Below are 26,322 nucleotides of genomic sequence, written 5' to 3' on the forward strand. Positions count from 1 at the left end.
TAATAGGAAACTTTTAGAGACTGGTAAACGTTAATGGCTGCACTGTTTCATAACTTGCTTTAGATTGACTTTCTTATCAGGCACAACTTCATTTGGCCCATGTCATTTGGAGCTCAAATTTTAACATGGAAAACAAGCAGTAGTCTAAATTAAAACAATTTGGACCATCCAGGACGTATGGAAAACAAAAAGTCCCAAAACTGACATTTATACATTGGAAAATGTTAATAAAACTGGGGAGGCATGTGTCAAGTATATCAATCTTTCTTTACATTAAGTAAATCAATGCAGAAATTATTTTTTAAGTTTGATAGCATGGTTTATTTTCTCTTTCTGCCAAACAGATAAAAATCACTCAGTGGGGCTCACGCTGCCATAGAAATGGTGATTGGTCTGCACTAAGTTGCTATCCAGGTTATTTTTTTTTTTTTAGTAAGACAGCAGTAGATTAATATATTACATGATGCACATTAACCCAGGAAACAATTTCAAGAGAACTAAAAATTTGTCTGTGTATTTTGTTTTTACCATATACTTGATTGAGGTTTTAATTAGATAACTTCATGAGGTAATACATTGAGATCTTTAAACTATGTTGAAAATCCCTCATTTATCCGATATATGTATTTAAAATTATATTCAAAGTATCACATATAGCAAAGTATTGCGTAATTTATTGGTTTTGGGGATTTGTAGGACTGTCAGCCTTCTTTGGCAGGAATATCTGTTCTGAGAGGAAAACTAGGTAAATCATAAATATTGAGCAGGTATGTATGGTGGGACGGGAAGAAGAGAGTGAGGGAGAAGATGGAAGGAGAAAGGAATAGATAGAATGGGGTACCAACCATGTCTTTAAATGGTACATTTTCATAAATCTTCCACTAGTTACAGAATATCATGGGCCATCTAAGACGATGATGTCCCGGGCCCAGACAAGGCTATCAGCTGGCCTGCCTGTGTGTGCGTGGGGGTTGGAGAGGTGCTTCGCTCACCTGTGTGAAGTGGTTGAATGCCTTCTTTTACTACTTTTTTGTACTTTTTGCAGTGTGCTTTCAACAACAACAAAAAATGTTAGAATGTAAATAGTTTGGGAAATCAATTCATATTAAGTTAAATATACATTTAATACATGGAACCTATTCTGACTCTTTTATGTCATGTACAAAAGCAAAAGGAGCTTTTTATTTTGTTTATGCATCACCTAGATTTCACTAGTGCCTATTGTGAATCTGGATATGGATGGTTAATCCTCTGGGTATCACCTTTCAGTAGGGCCCTCACTGATGACTGTAAGTGGAAGGATTAAGGAATTAATGCCTTTTGAATTTCATATGTACAGGCGTTTTTGCAAAGTGGCAATTCAGAGACTCCAAATGGCCACTCTGGAAAACATCTGGACACACCCCAAGAAGAAAATCTCCAGAATAGCATTTTTTGAGTGTGTTTTTATTATCAACTTAAATTTTTTAACTTGTAACAGTTGTAATTTCACAGTCTATATCTTTAGCCATCCATGTGCAGGTACATAAAATAAAAAAGTAATCCAGGCAAGGGAAAAACTGTTACATCTCTGTGTTTTTCCAACTTTATCGCCTACAATCTGGTTACAGTTACAATAAGTTTGACTTTTAAGGTTGGACCTTCTGAGTGTTACCTTATCAAGATACCAAGCTCTTGCGTGCCTGCCGAAGGGTTGAGTATCTGCAATTTAGAGGCGGGCCTAGGTGTTTGCGGGATACATTAACAGGTTAACGTGCCTTTTTGCAGCGTTTTTGTTCAAAACACAAATAAAAACAAACACAGCACCCCATAAATGTAGATGTTTTTAATTAAAATGGAGCAGAGAAACTACTGATTATGCCCCGTGTCTGTGGTTAACGTTTCTTTGGGACACGTAGAGCAATGTTAAATAGTTAAGAATCTGTGAATAATTTCTGAGACCTCTTCTGAGTGAAAAAGTGATTGGATTTGTTTCACAGGCCAATCGATGTAAACTATTCCCTAGTTATGGCCACAAAGCACCGGGTTGGAATCAGGACATCGCTGCTCTTTTCCTCTCCTCTCTTCTGCACTAAAACATTAAACACGGAAGTCATTGTTCAGTTAGATAATTACAGCTACACCTTTATATGGACTTTGATGTGACTCTACATAAGTTACAAAGTGTAATCATTGGTTATAAATGATTGGCATTTTATGTTCCTGGCTCGAATCCCCACATCCCCACCGCCACACCCCAGGTACTTGTTACACATTTCTCCAAAGTGTGCAGTGACTTTACTAACCTCTTTACTGTGTTGAAATCTGAGATTAATGATGACTTGGTCTCATTGGATTGTTAGAATCAAAAGCAGCATTTTGCTGTTATGGTGATCTGTGTCACTGAAGCCGAAGCAGGAGGAGGACCCTCCCAGCATCAATGGGATTAAAGTATGGAATCTATGCGGTTTTGGTACCTACAGTGGAAACAAGCATTCCTGATAGCCAGGGTAAGATAAAGGGTTCTGCACGTCATGAGAGTGATCTATTACAGGTAAGATATTAACTCATTTTAACCTTTTAATAGAACCTCGCCTCAAAAATGGTGAACTTTTCCTTTCTTTCGCTTCACCTGCTCCAAGTGCTGCCTCTATTCTTGTGCAACGAGCCAGAGGCAGGATGATTTAACTTTTGTCATATTTCACTGCCGGCACAACAAGAAACCTCTTTCAGATAAAAAAAAAAAGAAAAAAAAAAAAGCATGAATCAGGATGGTGACAAACTGGCTGGAAAGTCAAACAGGGAGTAACCAGAGCAGGCCATTTTGTGACAAGGGGTCCAGTGTTGGCCTTTGATGCTGAGTGTAGCCGTTGAAAGGTGTCCACTTTCAAGCTCTAATCGCCGACTTCAAGTGCGCTGCGGTCTGAAAAGAGCTGTAAGGTGTTCAGAGGCATGTCTTTTAAGTGAAGGGCATCTCTATTACAGGTGGTTAGCCCGTGGAATGTAATGTTGCGCACAGAACAAGGCTTCCCCAGTCAAAACATGCCAGTAGAGAGGAAAAAAGCGCAAACACATCTAAGAATCGGGAAAGGCGGAATTGAAAAATGGGACCAAACGATGTTATATTGAAAATGCGATTGAAATTTAAAGCCAACCTCCTACGCAAGCTGGCTTTGTTAGAAGCATAAAACAATTCACATGAAGCTTTTACTGCGCACTGCACAAAAAGGGCCATCAACAAATAAAGGCAGAAGTATCCAGAAATATCCTGCTAGTGTGATTCAGTAAAGGCCTTCTGTTGACACTGATTGGCTGATGGATTTGGCTATAATTCCATAATTAGTCCTTCACAGACTGCAACAAATCGCTCAATAACACCAATCTCTTTTAGCACGGGATAATTCAATCCACATTTCCACAAAGCCACAGCACTGTTTCCTGCCAACATCATGGCAGGGCAGGAGGTATGAATGCAAAGTAGGTTTATGCACAGGAAAACAAGATCTTTTTAGACTCCCGATTTTCAATCCAACAGGACCTTATGGTTAATTTTTTTCAGTTTGTCAGCTGGAGAGTAATGTTAGTGCCTGAGACAGAATAGAGACATTAATTAATAGTTTTACATTAGTTCATCTGATTCCAAATTGTGTGTTTTGAATCCCCCCCAAAATACTGCAACAGTAAAATATTTCACTTCAATACTTAAGAATGTTAAACCTTAGTTTCTTTTTTCAGACTTTGTTATATTGCAACCGCATACTTAAATATTTTTTATGTGATTTTAAGGGGTAGACCAACACAAAGTAGTTAAAGGGGACATATCATGCTATTAAATGGCTTCCTTTTCACATTTAGATCATTCAGTTGTGGTCTATCTAAAGTGGAACTGCAGCGCTTTGGTATGAATTCCTTGTTATTGTCGCCTCTCTTTTCCCCTCTTCTGAAGAGTGTCTGAAGGCACCTTGTTTTGGTGTGGTCTCTTTAAATGCAAGGGAGGCACTTCATCCCGTTCGGCCATTTTTCAGCTATGCTGGGGGGAGGTGTTATGAATTGTGAGGGTTAATACACCAAACAGCTGACCATGTTGTCTTATCCGTTTGTAGCTTTGGCATCCCTGAGCTTATAGTGTAGCGCTGTTGCCTTGCAGCAAAAATGTCCTGGGTTCAAGTCCAACCCTGGGTCTTTCTGCATGGAGTTTGCATGTTCTCCCTGTGCAGCTGTGTGTTCTCTCCGGGTACTCCGGCTTCTTCCCACAGTCCAAAAACATGACTGTAGGTTAATTGGTCTCTCTAAATTTTCCTAAGGTGTGAGTGAATGGTTGTTTGTCCTGTTCTGTGTTGCCCTGTGACGGAGTGGCGACCTGTCCAGGGTGTACCCCGCCTCTCGCCCATTGACAGCTGGAGATAGGCACCAGCACCCCTCGCGACCCCACAAGGGAAAAGCTTGATGGAAAATGGATGGATGGATTCGGGAAATTGATAGAGCTCATGACATTGCTTAGCGGCTTGTGAGGTAATTGTTCAGAGAAAAATGAACAGCTTGAAAAATGTATTTATTGGCTACAAAAGGTGGATTTTGCATGCTATATTGCCTTTAATAAATGCGAAAAAAGAAGATAATGGCTTGATTTACTTTTTTTAACAAATACAATGCGAACGCAATACTGAACAAAAGTGTGGCATGTATTTGTGTTTGTGATGATTCCTGTCTGATCTTGCCTGTGACCCTGCTGCTGCAATCCCTTCCCGTCACTTCCTGTTCCCTGAGGCTTACCAGTAATTAGTCTCAGTGATTTCACCCTCAGATGACTGGGAGCTGTTGCACCTGGGAGGAGCACTGTTTATTCCTCACTTTTCCAGTGTGTTGTTGCAAGATTCTTGAAAGCCATCGAATGAGTAAACCATCCAGCGTTCCTTGATTCAGCTCCTGTGTTTTGACCTGCCTCGTTCCTGTTTCTCCTGCCCGCCTTGCCCCTGTCGGATAATCCTGTTGGCTTCTGATCTCTGGGCATTGACCTCCCGCCTTGCCTATCAACCAAGCCTGCCTATCTCTGCCCTGTTTGGCTTCTCATGATTTTCGGTAACGAACCAAGCCTGAACCTCAGACCTGCTTCCTGTCTCCATCCCGCTTGGAAACCTCTGCCCGGTGTGTGTGCCACCTGTTACCGATTCTCTCACTTGGACCCCGTATTACTGTCTTTTCGAGCCCTTCTCGATACCTCTGTCCTGTGGACTGATCCCCCGTCCATGCTGCCCCCCCCCCTCCAAACTGCCTACAACACGTCTGCTAGCTCCTGTCTTGCCAAGCATTACCACTGACCGAATCAGTCACCAAGTGATTCGGATCACCAATACTGAACTAACTGGATCAATCTTCAGAGCCAGTGCAACGTCCCGGCATCTGAGAAGGTTAGTGGCATTTATTCAGTGTTTCCACTGAGTATCTCCTGACCACTAACCTCATTCTCCCCTTCCTTGCAGTGATCCAGTTATAGTTTCCATTCAGTTCCAGTTTCGGCTACACCAGTTTATTAATTAACTCTTTTAAACATTTAACTCTTGTGTCGGCTGAATTTCCGGGTCTCCAGATTCTGTGGGTGATTCATTACAGTAATTGGCCCCTTTAGTCTGATATCTCATACTAAAAGAGCCAGCGCAACAAATTGACTTAAGAACACACCTAATACCTAAGGCCTCAGCAGAGGTTTGATAGAGAACTTTAATTTAAAAAAAAACAGCATCATCAAGACTGAGAAACACAGCAGACAACCTAGGGAGAACGTTGTGGAGAGGTTTATAGCAGGGATAGGTTATAAAATCAAGTTTTGAAGATCTCACAGAGCACTGTTCAGTTCATCATCTAAAAATATAAAGAGGGAGACACAACTGCACACTAAACAAGACATGGTCATCCACCTAACAGGTGACAGGCCAAAGCACAGGAGCTCAAGGGATCCACAGTGTTGACAAGCTAGCCATTGACTATGGATGCCACAAATGTATTTTTGTAGAACAAGGGCATAAAGAAAAGTAAATGTTAAAATTAAGCCATTAGAAGTGCCATAAATAATGTGCCACAATGCTTTGTAGCAGATACAGCAAACATGTGGAAGAGGTGGCCCGATCAGATGACCATAAATTAACTTTTTGACCTATGTTTGTTTGGATGAAAAGACTACACAGGTTTTCTTCAACAAGCACAAGGAAGCTGGTCAGACTTCATGAAAGACTGATGGAGCCCAATACAGGTCAATCCTGGCAGGAAACCTGTTACAGGCTGCTAAAGACTGGTGCGGAGTTTCACCTTCCAGCAGGACAACGACCCTAAACACACATCCAGATGTAGAGCGTATGGGTTTAGATCAGGGATGCAGGGTCTTGCATGTTTTAGATGGTTCATTGGTTCATCTTACCTGAATCAAATGAATGGGTCATTAGGTGGCTCTTGAAAAACTTGATGACATGGTAAGCTGTTAATTTGACCCTTTGACTCTGCTGTGTTGGAACAGCGAGACAATTAAAACATGTAGGGATGTTAAGGACAGAAGTGGTTTAGCTCGTGTCCAGCGGGTAGAGCCACACCTCAAAAGTCTTGATTTAATAGCAGCAAAATGTGGATCCACAAAGGCTCTACTAATATAGCTGGATACAAATGCATACATCATAATTTAGATTTTGATCCTAAATCATTTTAAAACCATCTATCCATTCGCTTCCATTTCACAACTTCTATTGGACGATCACATCAAATCCCAATCAAACACGTTGGTCTTTGAGGTAAAAGTTTGAGGGTAATAAATTTTTTCACTGTAATTAATCTTGTGTCAGTCAGAATACCCCAGGCACAATTATGCTAAATAACCCAACTATTAATGTGTGCTTTCCTGGAAAGTTTATACGATCTGAGTGAAAATCTTAAATTGGAACAGAAGGCGAAGAGCTTTTTGGCCCTGAGCTTGATTATGATGTTCCCACATCAACATCTGCCGAGTTGTAGACACAATCCAAGCATTTTAAGGAAGGACGAGACTCAATAATTTCATGTCATGCTTCCACAGGTCTATGGTTTAGAGGCAGAGTTAAAGAAACACAGTTAAATTTTCAGCGATGGGCAAATAAAATCAAAATTGGAAACTCTCCCAGCCAAGAAAGTTATCTATGAATCTTGAAATTACTGGTAAGTTGTTTGGAGAAAATGTTAAATGTACAATTTCTACATGTAATGTCCACCTTACACTGCAGCTCTGCAGCAGTTGTGGTTTTTACACATTTTCCCAGGGCGGCATACAGCGGCTTGCAAAAGTATTTGCTGTCTCTTCCCACAACCACAAACTTCATTGTATTTTATTTTTATTTTTAGACCAACACGAAATAGCGCCTGGCTGTGAGGTAGAAGAACATTTACGCATGAATTTGTTTAGGTTCGTTAGAATAAGGTTTACCAATAGATCCCCAAAAAACCTAAAATAGGGTGAAATGCATTTGTGCTCAGACCCCATTCAGACTCTGATACCCCTTATTCAATCTAGTGAAAGCAAATACCTTCAGTAATCAGAATACGGCAGTGATAAATACTACATTTCAAACCTTTTACATACACCGAGCCAAGCGACACATCACCTTTATTTCCCCTCACTGTCTGACAAGTTAGGAATTACCTCAGTTTGCAATATGTGATTCTGAAGCAACTTTGGTGTCAAATGGAGCCACACCTGTGGGTGTTTTTTTTTTTTTTTTTGAAGCAGCACCTCAAACATGCTGCCTCATTGTGTGACATCATGGACAAATCAATAGAAATAAGCCATGCTATCAGGAAGATAACTATGGCTCTCCATAAGGCTGGTCCGTCCTTGGGTGCAAGGATGCCTGAAGGTGTCACAATCGTCTCTTGAAATAATTATATGCAAGTATAAACACCAGAGGAGTGCTCAGCTATCATTTTGCTCAGGAAGGAGACAATCTCTTTGTCCCAGAGATGAATCAACCCCAGAACAAAACCATAAGACCTTGTGGCGATTCATTATCCACAATGAAACGAGTCCTGTACTGACTTAAACTGGAAAGACTGGTAAGCTATATATAATTGACCTATCGCTTAGAGAGCAGTGGGCTGCCACCTTGCGGTGCCCAGTGAGTCTTGTGGGGCTAAGGCTCTTGTTCTGGGACCCAAAGAGGCAGTCTATGGGAGTCAAACCAGGAACTTTGCAGCCTCTCTGGGCTCTCTGAGCACTAGGCCACCACTCCCCGAACTATGAAACATGAAGATGATAGCATCCAAATTTGAGGAAGCTTTGCTGCAGGAGGGCTTCGTACACTTCACAGAATAATTGGCATCAAGACAAAGGAACATTGTGGGTAAATATTAAAGCAACATCCCTAGGCATCAAGCAGGAGGTAAAAGCTTGGGCACACGCGGGTCCTGCAAATGGACTATGACCCTAGTTACAAAGTGGCTAAATGACAAAAGGTCAATGTTTTGAAGTGTCCATCACAAAGCTCTGACCCAAATTTCACAGATAATGCGTGAGAAAAGCTCAAAGTTTGTGTGTGTGAGCAAGATGGTCAAGAAAACTGAGGAGAAACTGGCCAGAATTCAAGCAAACAACTGTAAGAAGCTTCTGGAAAGCTATAGCATTTTACCATCCAGTTTGGGTCAAAGTGGGATTTTTTTTTTTCATTTATTCAGTGCATGTGCAGTAAACATTTGTTTTTAAGTGTACTTGAGATGGGTGTTTGTCAAGATTAAGAACAAAAACCTGAATCAAATGCCGAATCTGGCCTCGGAAGGCGAAAGGCCGTATGTTCTAACAGGACTAAAAGAGACGCAAATGTCACGGCATCAAAACAACAAACTGCATGGAAGATCTGCACTCAAATGTCAGCTGGAGGCACCAGCATAAAACTTTCAAGATGATCAGTGGTGTTTATCCAAAAGGGAAATCTTAATCGCGTATATCATCTCAGAGTGGAGGTTCTTATCGAGTCATTTGCTTTTGGTAGATGCATAACAGGTGCTTAAAAAATGTAGATAAGATGTCCAGACGCACCAATCAAGGAAAATCCGTTCTCAAAGCACGGGTGCTGCAAGAGTCCATATGGAAGAGACCAAAACCAGGAGAAGAGGGGATGCAGCTAGCACGCTGGCTCTAAGTTCATTTGTGAAGAGAGCTGGACTCAATTCAGCTACCCCTTAAGAGCAAACCCACTGAATTATATCCACAGTCAAACCACAGGGCAATGCCAGAAAAAGGGTACAAAAAAATGAAAATCTTAAACAAAAATAGCAGAGAAAAGATTTGAACTATTTCCAACAAAATCAAATTTACAGTTTGAATGTTTGCTAGCTGTAAGTCTTTTTTTTCCTGTATGTTATGCACCTTCTCTCACGAAGCAGCCAGGCGCGGACACAACCAATTTCACCCGATTAACAACAGATGTGTCCATCCTTTCCGGTTCAACATGACTTCTCTACAATAACACCATTACTTGTCTCCTCATTTGAGATATCATTTTTCAACCGTAGATTTTCCCCATTAGGAGTGAAGTGCTACTTTTCCTGCAGCTTTTCCAGAACGCTGACATGGCCAAGCGAAGGCGGCCTGTTGCAAAGCCTGACAGAAGCAGAACCCTCATCGACAGAGAGCAGCAGGCTGGAAGAGAGCACCCCTCAACTTACTTGAGGCCGATGGAGTCGGATCGGCAGTACGTGAAGCTCTTGTGAGCGCGGTGGGAGAAAAAAAAAAAAAAAAAGCCAAAAACATTGTGTTACTGGTTTGAGTTTTAAGCTGCATGATGTGCGTAGCTTGGGTTTGGCTTGTAATGAGACACATGTCATTGGGTTCAGCGGGTTGGGGACTGGCACCAAATGTTTCAGATTCTTCATCAAATCAAGACAATATGATGGCATGCATTATGCAGCTTCTTTTCTCTCTTTATAGATAAGACAAGGATATTTATTTTTTTAGTGTTAACCAAAACAGTTCACCCATCACACAGCTATGCAGAAAGTATTCATACCAGATTACCACCACAAACTGCAATGTATTTATTGGGATTCTGTGTAATAGAACGGAATTGTATAGCAAACCAATAACTTATATTCAGCCGTCTTTACTCCGTTATCCTAAAGTAAAATCCAGTGCAACAGTAATACAGCACACTGCCACCTGTGTGTTTTAATCTGGATAAAAAATAAAGCGAAGGCCTCGGAGGAAAACACAATCATGGAGGTCAGGGAACACAGCAGACAGGGCAGGGATAAGGTGGAGGAGAAGTTTAAGGAAAAAGTGTACAGCTAAGCAAAAACAAGATCCCAAACGGTAATGGAGGGATAAGCCAAAGTTCACCACTAGGTGCGCTGTTGAGCGCTGTCTCTAGACCAAAACAAGATGTGTATCAAGCCACGCCTCTCTCTACCTAAGCTCCAGCTGCAACCCGGTCTGGGCCGTTTCCCTTCCCTTCTCACACGTTGCTTCATATGAGCATATTGACAAAAAGTACACAGCAAAACAGCAGTGAAGAAGTAAGTAACTCAAAACTTTATAATGCTGTTAACAAGAGAAGAGTCTTGATCTGCTGGGCGTGCTCTCCGGCATTTTGTGGGCAGGAAGGAGCTAAGCCCTGAGTGGCAGCTGTTCACATGGACGTACCTCCATGCACGGACGGAGACTGGAGATCAACACAGAGAGACTGTGTGTGACTTCATACCATATTCCATCTAAAAATATACCTTTTGTTCTTCACATCACTATTTTTGAGTTCTTTCTATCTAACATAACGAATTATTGCTTATTGCTCCATGACCCATCTCACAAAGCTCTGTTCGCTGTGGCGCAACTTCAAACCTACCAAGACGGGGTCGCCCACCTAAAGTGACCACTTGGGGATGGGAAGCATTATTCAGAGAAAGAGCCAAGAAATTTATGGTAGCTCTGGAGGAGCAGCAGATATTTACTGCTCAGGTTGGAGAAACTGCGGCCAGTACAACTATGAGTTGTGCACTCAACAAATCTGGCCTTAATGAAAGAGTAACGAGAAGAAAGTCATTATTGAGAGAAAGTAACGAGACACAAAAGTATAAACTTGTTACAATGACATTTGAATGAGAATTATTGTAATATTTTGGTAGTACTACGTTTGGCTTCTTTTACTTATTTTTGTGTTAAAATAACATGTTTATGTTGACTATGTATAAGTGTGTGATCAACCAGGGGAATATGGAAATCCTTTTTGGCCAGATTTTTTCCCAATCCAACTGCTTTTAACATTTGAACTGACCGCAAATCTAAATTTATCTTGCTTCCAAAAGTCAAAATGAGATAAAGCTTGCTCAGCAAAGAAGGCCAGGAGTCCCAAAAATTAAAGCTCTCTGTAAAAAGTATCCTAAGCACTCCAAATGGTAAATCGTAGACTTTTCTACAGGGATAGCCATACCTACACACACAAGCACACTGTCTCTGCAGTGAAAGAAACCGGACTGACCTACTCGAAGCTCCTGACCGAAGACTGTCCTCTCTCCGAGCGCCGAACAGTTCCAGCGTCCATATCGAAACTGATACTGACATTCATTGATTCCCATTTGGGCGCCCTCGCCCACAACAATGATGGCGTCTGGGCGGCTCTGGCAGATGGCCCGCTGGCGAGGTGCCAGCCCCGGTATCTTGTTGCAGATGATGTTGGCACCCAGAGCCACAACCGAGGACAGGGCCCTGCCGGAAATAAGAGAAACACGCCACCACACACAGACACACACAAACACATTCAACAGACACACACAAACAGAGGTTGGTTAGAAACTTGCCTAGTGGTACTTTGCCCAACCCCTGCTGCCAATAAGACAGCACTTAGTCCTCTGCAAGTACACAGAGAGAGGGATCTTTGAATATTTCTCTTTGCACAATCTCTAGATTTTCTCCTATGTTCTCCTCTCTTCAACTCATCCTAAAGGTTTTTGTAGGATTTAGATTTGACATCCGGGCAAGTAGGTTAAAACATGTTTACTTGGCCATGTGTTTCAGACCATTACCCTGCTGAAACACCTAAAGGCATCTCATTTTCAGCTTTCTGGCATAGGCGTCCAGATTTGTATTTATTGCCATGCTCTTTGACAAGGCCAAATTCTCTTCCAGGGCCTTTTGAAGACAAATAGGCCCAAAGCATCATGGGTCCTCTTCTGTTGTTAATGCGTGAAATAAATTTTTTTCCCCTCTTTATTTCCCACCTGGAGGTTTTTTTTTTTTTTTTTTGTGGAAACAAAGGCCAATCTTAGACTCCTCTGACCAAAGCACATGGCCGAACTTAAAGTCCCAGAAGAGCTCAGCAAGTGCCACATGTTTACATTTGTGACAGTAGAACAGAAAAGGCTTCTTCCTGGCATGCCTCTAAACAGCCGGTTTGGCATGTAGATAGCATCTAGTGGCTTTTAAGGGGACTCTTTGGTGCAGTTCTCCAACAGTAAGCTTTGGCAATCTTTTTTATACCGTCCTACTTACTCTCTATGGTGGCAAGATAAATAGGGGTTCAAGTCCTGCCTAGACTCGAAAGGCTATAAGAAATATACCTCCTTGTCATATCATAATTATTCCCAAGGCAAACATAAAGTCACAGAAGAGTATTTAAAGTTTCCAGAAATATTGATCAGTATTATTTTAAAGGAATTGTTAGAGGTACAAACAATCCTGTCACTGGTGATCGTGTTACAATTATTTCTTCACGCGGGATGATTTTTTTTTCCATCTAAAATGTAAGTTGTTCAGTAAGTACCAAGAAAGAAAGCAAAATGCATGTTTGACTACTGCCAGCCTTCAGAGCTGGTTTGGATGAGAGGAGTCTGAGTAATGACTTTGGGGTTTCTGTGCTAATTGTTTGGTACCGTGGTGCTGTGAAGGGGTTCCAGACTCTTATGGAAATACATTTTACACCAGTGTGGTTTCACTCGGTGTGGAAGCAGTGTCCCCATTTTAAACAAATGTCACACAAAGCAATACATCTCAGGGTTTGTTTAATTACGTGTTTGAGACAGACTCTTGAGGCGAAGTGCCGCCCTCACTGTTCACAAGAGAGGGCTTTTTACTTCAACCACATCCCATAATTAATTTGCGATGAGTACATAAAAGGGTTGTCAACACAAATCGCCATAATTCAAGGTGTTATTATGCTTTAGAGAAAAATGGCACGCCTCCTCCTCCGTTCTACTTAGAGAGAGAGACAACAACACACATGCAGTAATTTGCCGTAAATACACAGAAAGCATATGTTTAAGGTGGGCTCTGCAGCTGCCGAGGAAGCCAAAAACAGATTAGCTCCAAAACAAAGTGCCGACTCCCTCCAGGGCTCTGTTTACAGCCATCAAAAGCGTGTAGATACATACTTTTCAAACATGTCGAGGACGGGCAGCCAGAAATGAACTCGGAGGAACACTGCCGCTTTGAAATACGACGTTGACCTCGAAAAAAAAAAAGGGGATTAACCGCAGACGGAGCGAACGAACTGAGGCGAGTTGTGTGTCAGCGAAAACGGGATGGCGGGGCGTAAGGGGAGGAAATGGAAGAACGAGCGAGGAGGAACAATGCTGAAGGAATAAAGTGTCTTGGGTTTAGATTCAAGTTCACAGAGCTTCTGGGTGGAGCCCCCCAGACTGAGAACAAATATACATATTTACTGGGTAAAATTCACTCTCAGATAATCTCTTTTATTTCCTAACACCAAACTAAATCTTTTTAAATTTAAACACGTAAACTCCAACAAAGTTTCAGACTTTTGGTTTCTCGGTGCATTTAAGCGTTTACAGTGCCTTGCTAAGCTATTTGGGAGTATCCGGCCTGTGACATTTATTTTCTTACGGCTTCACATCTCTGATGTGGACGAAAAACAATACCTGATTTTTAAAAATGTCGAAAACGAGAAAATAAAAAAAAATGTGACATGCATTTGCATTTAAGCCCCACTTAACACTGACACACCTACATAAAATCCAGTGTAAGCGCACACCTTTAAAAGTCACCTATTTAGTAAACCGTTTCTGTGTGACAAATCTAATGTCAGTTTAAATAGAGAAGAAAACGTAAAGAAGCTGCTTTGGTCAGATGAGGGCAAAACTGAATTTATGACCCAGTCAGCAGAAAACTAACGCCGCACATCGCCCTGAACATACCATGAAACAAGATGGTGACGGAAAACCTTCCAGTTTATAATCGTGCTCTACTTCTTTCCAATCAAACACATTTGGCTTGGGCGTTCTAACATGATAAAATGTGAAAAATGTGCAAAACCTTTCTCTGCAAGTTGCAGTGAAAGATCACCATGGGGATATTAGATGCAACTGCAGTCAAAGATCTTGAGGTGTTGCATCCACGAAACCCTTAAGGTGGAGGTGGACTGGGCTGGGAACAAGACATTTGTTTTGCACAGCAAACACTGCAGCCGGCTGCTGCTTTCAGGCCCTCTTTGCTCTCTCCGCTGTTAAAGAGGATTGAACTCCTCTGACCCTTTGTGACCCTCAGCTGTGTATGCGGTCGTTCCTAGCAACGATGATGTCCCGTCTGCACAAGCTGAAAGGACACACTCATTTAGGACAATCAATTTGCTACTGGAGAAACATGCTTCCTTCATAATGGAACGACCACGCTGCTCCTATATGCACTGGATCTTTTTTTTTATTTTACTGTTTACCTTTTTTTCTTTTTTCCTGATAGTCAACTCAAATCTACGAGGGCGTTTAATCTGACAGCAAAAGTCGTTATGGGTTTCTCTTCTTCATCACCCGATGATTTCACAGAAGAAAGAAAAAAAACACCGCAGAGGACCAATGATGTCCCAAACTGTTGCACAGCAAACAGAGAATTCCAGGGCTAAGCTTTTAAATCCCTGCATCATCGCGCCGCACAAATGCAATCCTGTTTGCTTAGCTTCTCCTCTGTGTATGCCAGCGGCTTGGGGACAGCTCGCCCATGGTGGGACAGCTCTACCAGGAGGCGGAAAAATCAACTGGAAAGTGTCACAATGTTGTGTCCGCGTAGTTCTGCAGCTGCTGAACTGAATGAATACCAGAGACGCATCAACTTTTCTCCACTATTGCCCAATGCCAATGGTTTAAAAAAAAAAAAGTCTTGCTGGTTTTATTACTGAGCAGGGTGGCCCTAAAAGAAACCCTAGCCGCATGGCATACAGCATGCTCCCAGCCACCCACTCCATCACACGAAGCACTCTGAACCTGCCTGAATCACTGTTAAGCTCCGGGGGCATGCATCTTCCGCTGAGGAATGCACTTACCAAAATGCCTCAGACACGACCGAGTCGAGCGAATAAAAGCAGGGAGTCACTGTTGTTGTTAGCGCTGAATATGGCGTTTCCTTTTTGGCTGCTCACTTGCAAACTGCGCGATTATATAATTTTACACGTTTTAAAACAAACTCATGTTGGTGATCGACGTCCCAGGCCGCGTGGAACGAAGGGCAACGCGGGCGCCGCCCCGCCCCAACCTGTTGCTGCACGAGGCCGGCCAGCTGGTAGCTACACTTTTCCAACACTAAAACTCAGAAACTGCAAATAAAGGCTAGAAACACCGTCTGATGACTACAACGGTCAGCAAATTCTGTTATTTTAGCAGCAGCGGGGGTAATTGTTGCATTTCTGTTTCACATGCACGCAATTACAAAATGTTGCACCATTTTGTTTTCAAATCTCTGTCAAAAGCAGGACGCCGTGTTATTTCTCCTCGTGGTTATCGTTCAGTGAGAATCTAGCGCGGGCCCATGCTGGAGAGCGTGTTTATGTGCTGCGTCTCAGCGTGGCGCTCCAGCTGTAACGCGGCAAACAAGAGGAGCCTTGAAGAGGAGAGGGAGGTGATCTGAAAAAAAGGTCGTTGGAGTGACCAGGGTCTGTTTCAGAGCAGCCAAAGGAACAGGGCTGGGAACTGTGTCAGAAATCCCTCTTTATTACTGTTTGTTTGTGTTTTCTCTTATCTATTCAATGATTATTCACACTGTTCTAGATCTGGGACAAACGTTCATTTTGTTCTGAGCTAAATTGAAATAACAATAAATGGATAAAAAGGACTGCTGCTGACCAGACCACTATGATACAAGCCTATTTAGAAATGATCTGAATCCTACTCATAACAACATTATCCCTCCAGAAAAGGAAGATTTTGCTTGCGTGAAATTGCCAAAGGTGTTTTATCAAATTAAACAAGTTTACTTGTAGAATCTACTTTTAATAAGACACTAGCAAAAAAAAAAAATTTAACCCATATTGAAATTGTAGGTTAAGTTTTAGCCTAAATGACGGAAATGTTAATTAAAACAGACACTGTTCTCCGTAGCTTTGATGTGCAAAGCCATCCCTATTCATAGTAGTGGAAACCACATCTATTTTGGATTCAGCTTTAGGGTCTCCGGGCAGAAAAGAGAGAGGAAGAGGATGGAGCAGATGAGTGAAATTCTTGTTTTTTAAACTTTCAGAAAGTCGGCATTCTACTTTAGACAAACAAGGAAAAGTTGTTTCGTGCAACTGGTATATTCAATGCCGTATTTAATGATTACACCGCCATATTAAAATTGTCCAGTGTCGCAGTGATGAAATATTGCTGCACACTGCAGCTGGCTGACATCGCAGCAGACAGCATCGGATTTGCAGCTTCTGATTCTGCTCTAAAACAAATGGCAGTTTCAGTTCAGTTATCTTTACTGAGTCTGGATAACATGTATTCTCTAGTTCAGCATCTAAAAAACTTTGATAGCTCAAACCTGAACTAGGTTGTTTTACACTGAATAGCGACCGCTTAAAGCACAGTTTGACATTTCTCAACACATCATGTTTGTGAAAACAAACAAACTAAAACTAGTTTGTGCTTTTCGTGGGAATTAGGAACACCTTGCATTGCAACAAGCGTGACAACTACCATACAGGAAAATATAGGGTGGGATGAAGGGGGCGCTTGACCTGCATCCATCATTTGATGACAACAGATTTACGACTAATGGGATGCGGGTCAAAATAATGAAACTGATAGCCTCAGAACTAGCCAAAGGTGACGTAATGCGGCTGAAAAATAAAGGCAAACAACAGCGCAAAACACAATTCTTTCTCTCAGGAAGAAAACTAAATCTGAATCGTCACGTCCCAATTGTCTAGAACACCTCTGCCACTCAGTGGCCGAAATAAATCCGTGTACTCCTTTCTGAAAAATTAATAAACGATCAAATTATGTTGATGGATCTTGCAAAAAAAAAAAAAAAAAAAAAAAAAAACGTTGCCTTAGCGACAGATTAATCAACAGCGTCCAATTGCGCACGAGCTATTCATTTGGCCACGCCACGTTCAAGTGTAACTAATTAGCAGCCCACTCCCACGTGGGTAGGTTTTCCTGACCATATGCGCATTGATTTGGATTCCCAATTTCATTTTATGATCGAAAACCATGAGGATTATTTTTTTTGCCTGTTTTTTTTTTGTTGGTTTCGTTTGTTTGTCTGTTTGTTTATTGACGCCGAAGATAAAAAACGCTCGGTACGCGTTTGGTTGTGCGCTCTCTATACAGAAACACATCAAACATCTTAAACAGGATCTACAACCTCCTAACGGAAAGAAGAAATGTGAGACTTTTCAGCAAGGATTTAAGGTCGCGCCTCTCCATCCGGCTGTGGATGAGAGCGCGCAGGCTCCGGAGTTAATCAAGGAGCAGATAGGTTAATTGCCTCTAACTTACAGGTAGCTGCCGCTCGTCAGGATCAGGAATATCTGCGGGTAGTAGACTGACAGCAGTACACTGCGCGACGAGAGGATGATCATGATGACATTGAGCGAATGGCCAGGCTCGGAGTGTAGTGAGACGACGCCGATAGAAGTAGGCAAAAAAAAAAAAATCCCCCTATTTATTCCCGGTTTTGCGTCCGTTCCGGAGAGGATCGAGAAGGACCAGAGGATCTCATGCGCGGGCGCTTCTACGCAGCTCCGAGCTCCCTGCAGGGCCGTGTGTGCGCCGAGGTTGGCTCTGACATCTCTCAGCAGCCGAGGCTCTTACACATCACTGTGGGCTCTCCGAGCCGGAATGATGATGGTTTTAGGGATTCTGCATGGCAGAAAAGTGCCTCTCTGCGCTCTCGTGAGGATCGTGCCTGCCATTGGGCAGGAGGAGACACTGTTATCCGCCCACTTTGCCACGGCGGGACAATGGGGTGACACTGATCCGATCCCCCTCTGGACGTGAAGGAGGTTTCATTCATGATCAGCCGCCATAACCATCACCACCGCAACGATCCTAAACCCATCCAGCCCCAAATCTAAACAAACATAGACGGAGTTGGCGTCAAACAATCGGAGCGCGCACTTCGCTGACACTGCCTCTCTCTAAATCAACAAGTTGTTTCCATGTTAAATTTATACTTTTGTGTGTGTGTGTGTGTGTTTGAAATCCTATCTCTGGGACACACACTGGCATGCATTATTAATGCGGGCATTCCTTTTTGCAGGAAGTTTGATTTTTTCCCATAAGAACAAGACGCATGGGCGTGTTGGACCTGTCTGTTCTCCCTAGCTGGTGATGTTTGATGATTGGCATTTTATAACATCAAGTTCATTTTGAGACTCCTCTCTATAGGAATTATCCTTATCTCAGCCCGATATAAACGAAAAGAAAGATTTGAACTACACTGTTAAAACAAACTGTTAGAATTTAGCAAAAAAAAAATTTGTGTAACAATTTGAAAAAAATATATGTTTTTCAACAGTTTAACAGCCAAAATAAACTTAAGGAAATTGGTAAGATTTTCAGGTAATCTGTACTCTGATTAGTTAACATTACACAAATGCCATGTTTGTTAATTTGTATTTCATTATGTTTAGCGAAGTATAAAACATCTGTACAATCATGGGATAATACAGTGCATATAAATTGCTCTTAACCCATCTTCCCTTTAGATTTAAATCATACAAACTCAGATCCAACAATAGCACATATGTTTAATTAACGGCGATACAGTTTTACAGAGATTAGCAGAGTTGTCCGTGTGCTTTTGACTAAAATGTCTTGTATTGATTGCAGTTTGTCATTGTTCTCATTTTATTTTACTCAGCTAGAGCCAATGTAACTTTAGATTTCTTTACTATCATCATCATTACTTTTATTTTTTGCAGAGGTCCAGGAAACGCCCCTCGGTCATCAAATGTAAAACATTTCTGTCAGCTCTTTTCTTTCATTCCCTGTATTGAGTCTTTGTTTGCTTGTTTTCTTTTATTTTTCAAAAGTGTGGTGGTAGACAATGGGGAGAATCTCTACCTGAAACCTGTGACCTCCATTTCTGCTCCAAAAGATTTTGTTACATTGGCAGTTTTTCAACTTCATCCCACCTTTCCGCCTAATTACAAAGAGATCGTATTGGACTTGATCGCCTTCCAATATTTTGTTGAGAAAATGTGGAATTGTAACTAACAAGCACCTTTTAGTGTTTCTTCTATTGAAATACCCATTTTTGTCCTCCATTTTAAAAATAAAAGAATACAAATAAAATGGGACAAAATGCTAGTAAAATAATAATAAATGTTTTATTCTGACAAAGTGCACAACAAGATGTTGCAATGACAGCATTAGGTTAGAAACTTTGCTGGCTAGAAGGTATGAGTTTAACATTAGCATTGTTGATAATTATTATTCCCACAATGCGGCATGGGAAGCTTTTCCATGACATTCACTTTTTGCCTATGTAAACAACAATCAGAGCTCAATTTGCTAGCAAAATGGATTTCAGCATTAATGCTGTTGCTAAACTACCTAAAGCAGAGTGCCGTTTTATTACAGTTTCTAACACTTACCAAGTTGATATAGAAGCCATAACAAAATTTGATTTCAGTGTTCATTACGCTGCTGTTTTATGCAGGGTGGTGGGTTGAGGAGTGGGTAACTGATTTAAATGTGGGTTGCTATGAAGGTTAAAATGATCTCTAAGTTCAAATAAAAATTAATAAAGTGCATGTTGTAACTAGCAGAAGCTTCTCCTCCTCTTACTGAAATTCCAATCGCATAAACAAAAAGGTTAACAACATATATATTTAGGATTGTAACGATACTAAAATTTCAAACTCGATGTAGATACTAAGAATATTTGATACTTGTTACAACGATACAATGACACGGCAACATTTTTTTGAAGTCACATGGTTCTTTCTGGTTAAGAGCAGAACATGTGGATAGATATAATATGACAAACTTAACTTCAACTTTGTTTGTTAGGGCAACACTAACACATAGGGGGACAATTCAGACCTGGTTAGGGAAATATAACCATAATTATAAATATAATTTAAGTGTCACCTCCCTGTTTGGCAAAACAGTTGATGATATAAGCCTGTTAGCATTATGGAAGTATGCACCTTTGAATCCGGTCGTGTGATTATTTTATTTTATTATAATTGCTCAACTTTAATATGCTACTGTATACTTCCATTTACCTGTCAACTCGCTGTTGATACAATTAAATGTTGTAACCAAGGATCATTCTAAACTATATTAAATGTGTTTTAAAACAAAAATGGATGTGGCGGAAAACAAAGCAAATATCCGGTCCATGCAAATATATTCAGTTGCAGCCCTGTACAATTCCTGGTAAGTTCTCCTTATAATGTATGTGTTAATCAGAGACAGCAGCAGGGTTCGTACTTTTTGTCAGCTTCCTTTTGTCTCCACCATAACCTGTGTTGCTATTGGCCACATTCGCCTCCAATGCCTTTAAAACTACATTGTGGAGTAATGGAAGGATGGACTGGTTTGTTTTGTTGCCTCACTTTTTATAATCCAACAGAGCCATCAGTGGATGAATGATTTCCTGCACTGATTCGTACTAAAGAACAGGGCGTTGCGTGGTTCAGAACGGGATATCTGGGAAGTGTCTCTCGACTGGGGAGTTCAGATCAACAGACGCCTGTAATTGGGCTGTCCATGGCTGTGAAGCCAATAACAGATAGCGTTAGGTTATTACGCCCAGGAGGTTTACTGCTACACTGTGGCAGACCCAGGTGCTTCACTGACCTTTTTGCGAGTGTCATAGCATTAGTTTGTAGGTAGTATACGAATGGGTCAGTTTAGAAAAGAAGAAATTATTAATTATAAAAAGGTATCAACTATTTTAAAAAACCCTATCTTGAAGTTACAATTGCTCTACCAATTCCTCCACCGTCCTCTCTTAATGGTGTTACTGTTCATTAAGCTCTCAGGACTACGCCCGATGCTTTGAGCCTCTAGTTTTGTAAGTTAATTCATGTATATACAATGAAAAAAGCTTTAAAATGTATATTTTTCAGTGATCTACATTGTATAGCAAAGAAAATGTATTTCTTGAGGTTCATTCTTACGAAATGTTTATGCATTTTTAGGCACTGCAACGAATTTAAAATCACATAGCGATAGTGAAAATTAATTACCATAAGTTTTAAGGGGTCTCCCTGGGTCAAAGGGGACTTTGTTGATTTTAAGACCCCCCTACAGGGCTGGGGCCCCCAAGATAAATTCACACAGTACATGTAGTGGGTAGGTAAATGAACCATCCATTCAACTATTGTCTATATCCGCCTATCCATGCGGGGTCATGGGGGTGGGGGGCGAGTAACTTTCTCCAGCGGTCACTGTGTGAATGGCAGAGGATCCTCTGAACAGGTTGCCAGTCCATCACAGTGCTACACAGAGGGACAGAGGAGAAACAACCATTCAAGCACAAATTTAGCGTAACTTGTTCCTCTAACGCTTTTTGGATAACAGCCAAAGCACGGGACCTTTTTGTTGCATGGCAACAGTGTTAATCCCCGTACCATTTTGCAGTGCTACAAATGCAACAGTAAAATTATTATATATATTTTTTTAAATCAATAATGATACAGGTGACTTTGTTGCAAATCCTGGTTGTATCAGGAAAGGCATCCGGCGTAAAAAGTAATGGCTCGCTGTGGCGACCGAATAAGGGAGTATCCGTTGGGACACACACAGAATAATGAGTACTCTATCCTAGGATTTATATGTTTATTAGATAATGTGAAAAGAAATGATGGGATTGTGAAACAAAACACATCCCGTCATATCAACAGTTTAATTATAAGTTGATTCAGTAATGGAGTTAGTTAATGGAGTTAACTGTAAAAATTGGCTAATTAAATGCAGCATTTAAAAATGATTGAGCATGAACCATATAAAGGGGTGCATTTTATTTTTAAAACACATCTAATGACTCTAAATAGTCAACAGACTGCTATGTTAAAATTTGGACATTTATAGTCTGAGATAAAAAGTATTTTCCGGGCGTCTAAATTATCTCTAAATGCAGACAGCTTTTAGGGGAGATTGACAGGCATGAAATACAGTAATCTCATGATCTCTTGATTACAAGCAGCTGCACAGATAAATCTGGCAACTAACATACAACTCCAGGATACTTTGATTCAGTTATTGGATTTTAAGGGTCCTCGGTGTTGAAAATAACTGTTCATAAAAAAAAAAATTACGATTCATGGTTGATGTCTTCATTCAGGCTTGCACATGATTTGCTCACTTTCTCTAAAAAAAAATAACAAAAAAAGTATTATTTACACATTGATAACACTACTGCAATACCACAAAAAGAAATTTGTTACATTTTAATTGCCTGATTTCTGGATGATTTGTACATTTTTGCTCCTTGTGAATTTTTAGTCAAGCTTTGCGATATCTTAATAAACAAATGCTGCAATAAAGACACAAATGTAGCCTAGAAATAGACCAAATATGAAGGCCTAAATAAAGTCTACATATATAATTTGAACAGACTTATGTGTCACTGAAGTCTACCTAACGCCTTTAGCCGAAAAAAGGGCTTTTGCGCTGGTGAGTGGTGGGCCCTCAATAAATGTGTGATGTGGACCTCATATTTTCTAGGATCGGCTCTGGCAAAAATCATACATTCTGCAAAGTGAACCAGCAAATACACACAAAATGATAGTAGATTTGCGCAGGGAAGCTTTAGACAAGTCACGTTTTTGAATTAAGGTGAGCTATTGCAAAACAGGTAAAGACGTGAAAAAAACTCTAGTCTAGGCGATGGAATGTGGAAATACAACTCAGTCTACCGCTATTAATGAAGGTATGCAGGATCGGGAGCAGAGACACTGGCTCAAGTGATCTTGTGCAACAATAAAGAGCAGAGAGCCTCCAGAAAATAGGGAAATGAAGCCTCTCACTGTAAATATGCAACGTAATAAGCCTGCGTACTGCTTCTTTTTACGCGCAATATTCCAAAATACAGCTTAAACTTAAATTTTTTTAATGTACGTGCATATCCTTTTTGATATTTAAAACCTGTTTCAGTGTGATGTCAGAGGGCACGCAAAGACACCTGGCACATGTTATGGTCAACTCTTCAGCTTACGCATGTAAGGAAGTGCAGGTTATGATGGAAAAGAGGGGGGGGGGGGGGGGGAGAAGAGAACAACCAAGAAGAAAATTAACTCACCCGAGTCTGAGGTATATGATGCCAAAACACAGGAACACGTAGAAACTCCGCTTTCGGAGGGGTTTGTGCATGATCGGTAGCACTTTATCCAGAGGCCATGCACTGTTAACACGAACTGGAGTTCACATCTGCAGCCTTCCTAACCCCCCCAGATGCACGCGTACCGCCGGGTTCCCGTCACGTCAAGCTGAGGTTCACTGGAGAGCTTGGACGGCGAAAGCCCCATCGTCCCCAGAACAGCGGAGATGCTGAGGGGTGTCCGAAACGAAAGCTGGCAGTGTGCTCGCACTTGAAAGGTGAGTGAGTTCTTGGAGGAAGTGCCTCCCTATTCGTCCTCTCTTTTAAACGCTCAATTGTGATTAACCATTCTCGCCCCCTTTTCTGTGCGCCTTTAAAGATAAAAAAAAAAAAAAAAAAAAGCTGCTGCCTCGGAGTGCAATCCAAACTCTGCGAATCTGACTTGAAGCTTTCCTGCGCACCTCAAACTTGTTACTGACGTCCAACAGCCAGGTAGCCTGGTACAGGTAACAAAAGGGCTGTGCGCCTCCTCCTCCTTCTCCTCCTCCTCCTCCTCCCCTACCTGCACAGCTATGCAGCGAATGGGACGGGCTTCCAGCCTGAGCTCAACACGTGTAGTTGTTGTACAGAAAACTAACAAGGAACGAAGTGAAATTGCCTTTTTATAGGCCTTAACTGGGCGCTTGCAACATCACGGCTCTGTCCCCACCAGTGTGGGTTCCCCCCGGATGGGCCACACCACAACAGTGAGCCCAGTAAAATCAAAAGGCTTTCCAGCTGTTTGGTTTACAAGAAAACGTGTTTTGTGCATGACAAATAATGAGTAATTATGAGGAATATGCCGTATGGATGCCGTCAGTCACAATGTGGCGACACAATAGGGGAAAAAAATAGTTTTTATTTTATTTTTATTTTTTTTGGGGGGGGGGGGGGGTGAGCATCGACATGTAAATATTATGCAGATGTTTAAATAACTCCATCGGGATTCGTCGCATAACTTTGCAGACTCCCTCTGGTGGCTGTAAGGCATTGATCCAAGCCGAGTCTCAACATCATGGCAGGCCTGCCTAAATCATGCCACATAACTTTGGCCTCTCTTTAAAGAGTTTCTTTACTCTTTAATCTAAATCAGATAACTGCATTTTACATTTACCCACTTGATGTACACACTCTGTATTTCCAGAGGGCTTTTCCGTGTTACTTGCATCAAAAGCAACCCGCGTCGTTAAAGGCCAATTAGCAGTAACTTGCATTCACTTCCGTCCAGCTTTACAAAACATGCAACTCCTTGCAAAAGTATTTAGACTCCATCGAGCTTTTCCACACTTTGTCAGGTTACCACCAAAAACTTTGGTGCATTTTATTTTGATGTTACGTGCCAGACTTGCACAAGGTAGTGCGTGCACAATCAGGAAGGGGAATAGTGGAGGGGAAATAAGATATTATTTTCAAACATGTTTAATTTAAAAAAAAATCTGATAAGTGCGGTGTGCATTTTTATTATTCCCGCCGATGCCCCTCAAGAAAACGTTGTGCAGCTAATTAAGAGTTGACTTAAAAAAAGGTAATTTAAAAAAAAAAAAATTCTTTAAATTTCATTTTAAAATTAGATAAGCATTTGGGATGTATATTTTGCATAATTGGGGATAATCTTGTATATTGTTTATTTTCTGTGTGATTCAAGGCGATGACCTCTCTTAAACCACCTGCAGAAGTTTTCTTTCTCTTCTATATGTTAGCGTAATGGTAATGGTCAAAAGGGGAACGACAATATGGAAGGAGCTAAAATGTAACATGCCACTTTTGGTAAAACATAGTGGTGAGAGCTTTATGATTTGGGAATGCTTTTTTTTTCTTGAGGGACATAGAGATAGATCAAAGTTAATAGGAAACAGATAGAGATACATACAGGGTAGTCCTGGGACGGAACTGTTAGAACTTTGTAAATAAAGTCTATTTGTGTACATATGTGAATGAACATGTTCTGGTCAGATGAGACCAAACTGAACTCTGGTTCACATGCAAAACCATCCTCTGATACACCAACCCTGCCAGTAGCATCCTAGTGTGGTGATGCTTTCAAAATCCCGACCCTGGTCCTAATAATAACCTGCGGCAAGACTTGACATAGATTTTCACAGACATTGTCCATCCAATCCGATTGGATTTAAACTTCTTTCGAAAAAAGAATGGGCAAAAATCACGCGACCTCTAGATGTGCAAAGCTGTAAGTCACTTACCCTAAAAGACTGCTTGCAAAGGATGTTGAAGCTGCAAAATAATGACTTAGAACATTAAAAAAGTGAAGCAGGTTAGCTTTGTTAGTGCCGCAAAACTGTGATTTTTTTTTTTCCCCCTTTTGGATTCTTTTTATTTCTGTAGTCCAAATGTGACTTTGTAAAATAATACATGACACGAATCATCTGCTCCAACTCTAAAAAAAAAAAGACATGAACAATTGCTAAAGTGTTGTAATGATGACAGTACAGACTAAAGTCACAGACATGAGTTTCCTGAGTGCACAGACTATGAGGCTGTTGCTCAGTATGAGAAACAGAAAAAACCGCAAAGACCTTTTGTTTCAAGACATCCCCGCTTTTATTGTCCCGGGGCCTTGTTTCGTTCAAAACATGCCCATCAAAATTCCAGATGGATTTTCGAAATAATCAAAGTCAACTCCAAGGAACCAGGGTGACATAAAAAAGACATCCATTTGATGTCTGCCCTGTAAAAGATGGTCTTGTTTGTCCTCGAACGTACATAAATCACGGGCCTAGGGTGGAGATGGTCCCGTTTAGTTTAATTAAAATGTTCAAAGGCCCAGCTCCGTTTTTAATGTCGGCCGGGTAAAGGCTAGG

At 41.2% G+C, this 26,322-nt stretch overlaps 1 protein-coding gene across 2 annotated transcripts in view; it reads right to left on the minus strand.

The window, feature by feature from the left end:
* wnt7bb (wingless-type MMTV integration site family, member 7Bb) overlaps nt 1–23,881 on the minus strand; it is a 46,999-nt gene extending 23,118 nt beyond the window's left edge. Inside the window, exons 1-2 of one of the 2 annotated variants that reach the window (XM_012880323.3) lie at nt 23,447–23,881; nt 11,460–11,686 (exon numbers count right to left, since the gene is read on the minus strand). In XM_012880323.3, the coding sequence (XP_012735777.1) occupies nt 11,460–11,686; nt 23,447–23,517 (298 nt within the window). In that variant the 5' untranslated portion in view covers nt 23,518–23,881. Of the gene's footprint in view, nt 1–11,459; nt 11,687–17,685; nt 18,043–23,446 lie in introns of those variants that run through there. The other variant, XM_012880314.3, reaches the window with a different exon arrangement.
* Between the last annotated feature and the right edge of the window lie 2,441 nt (nt 23,882–26,322).

Source organism: Fundulus heteroclitus, unplaced genomic scaffold (genome assembly GCF_011125445.2).
Source record: "Fundulus heteroclitus isolate FHET01 unplaced genomic scaffold, MU-UCD_Fhet_4.1 scaffold_52, whole genome shotgun sequence".
In the NCBI taxonomy this organism is placed as follows: domain Eukaryota; kingdom Metazoa; phylum Chordata; class Actinopteri; order Cyprinodontiformes; family Fundulidae; genus Fundulus; species Fundulus heteroclitus.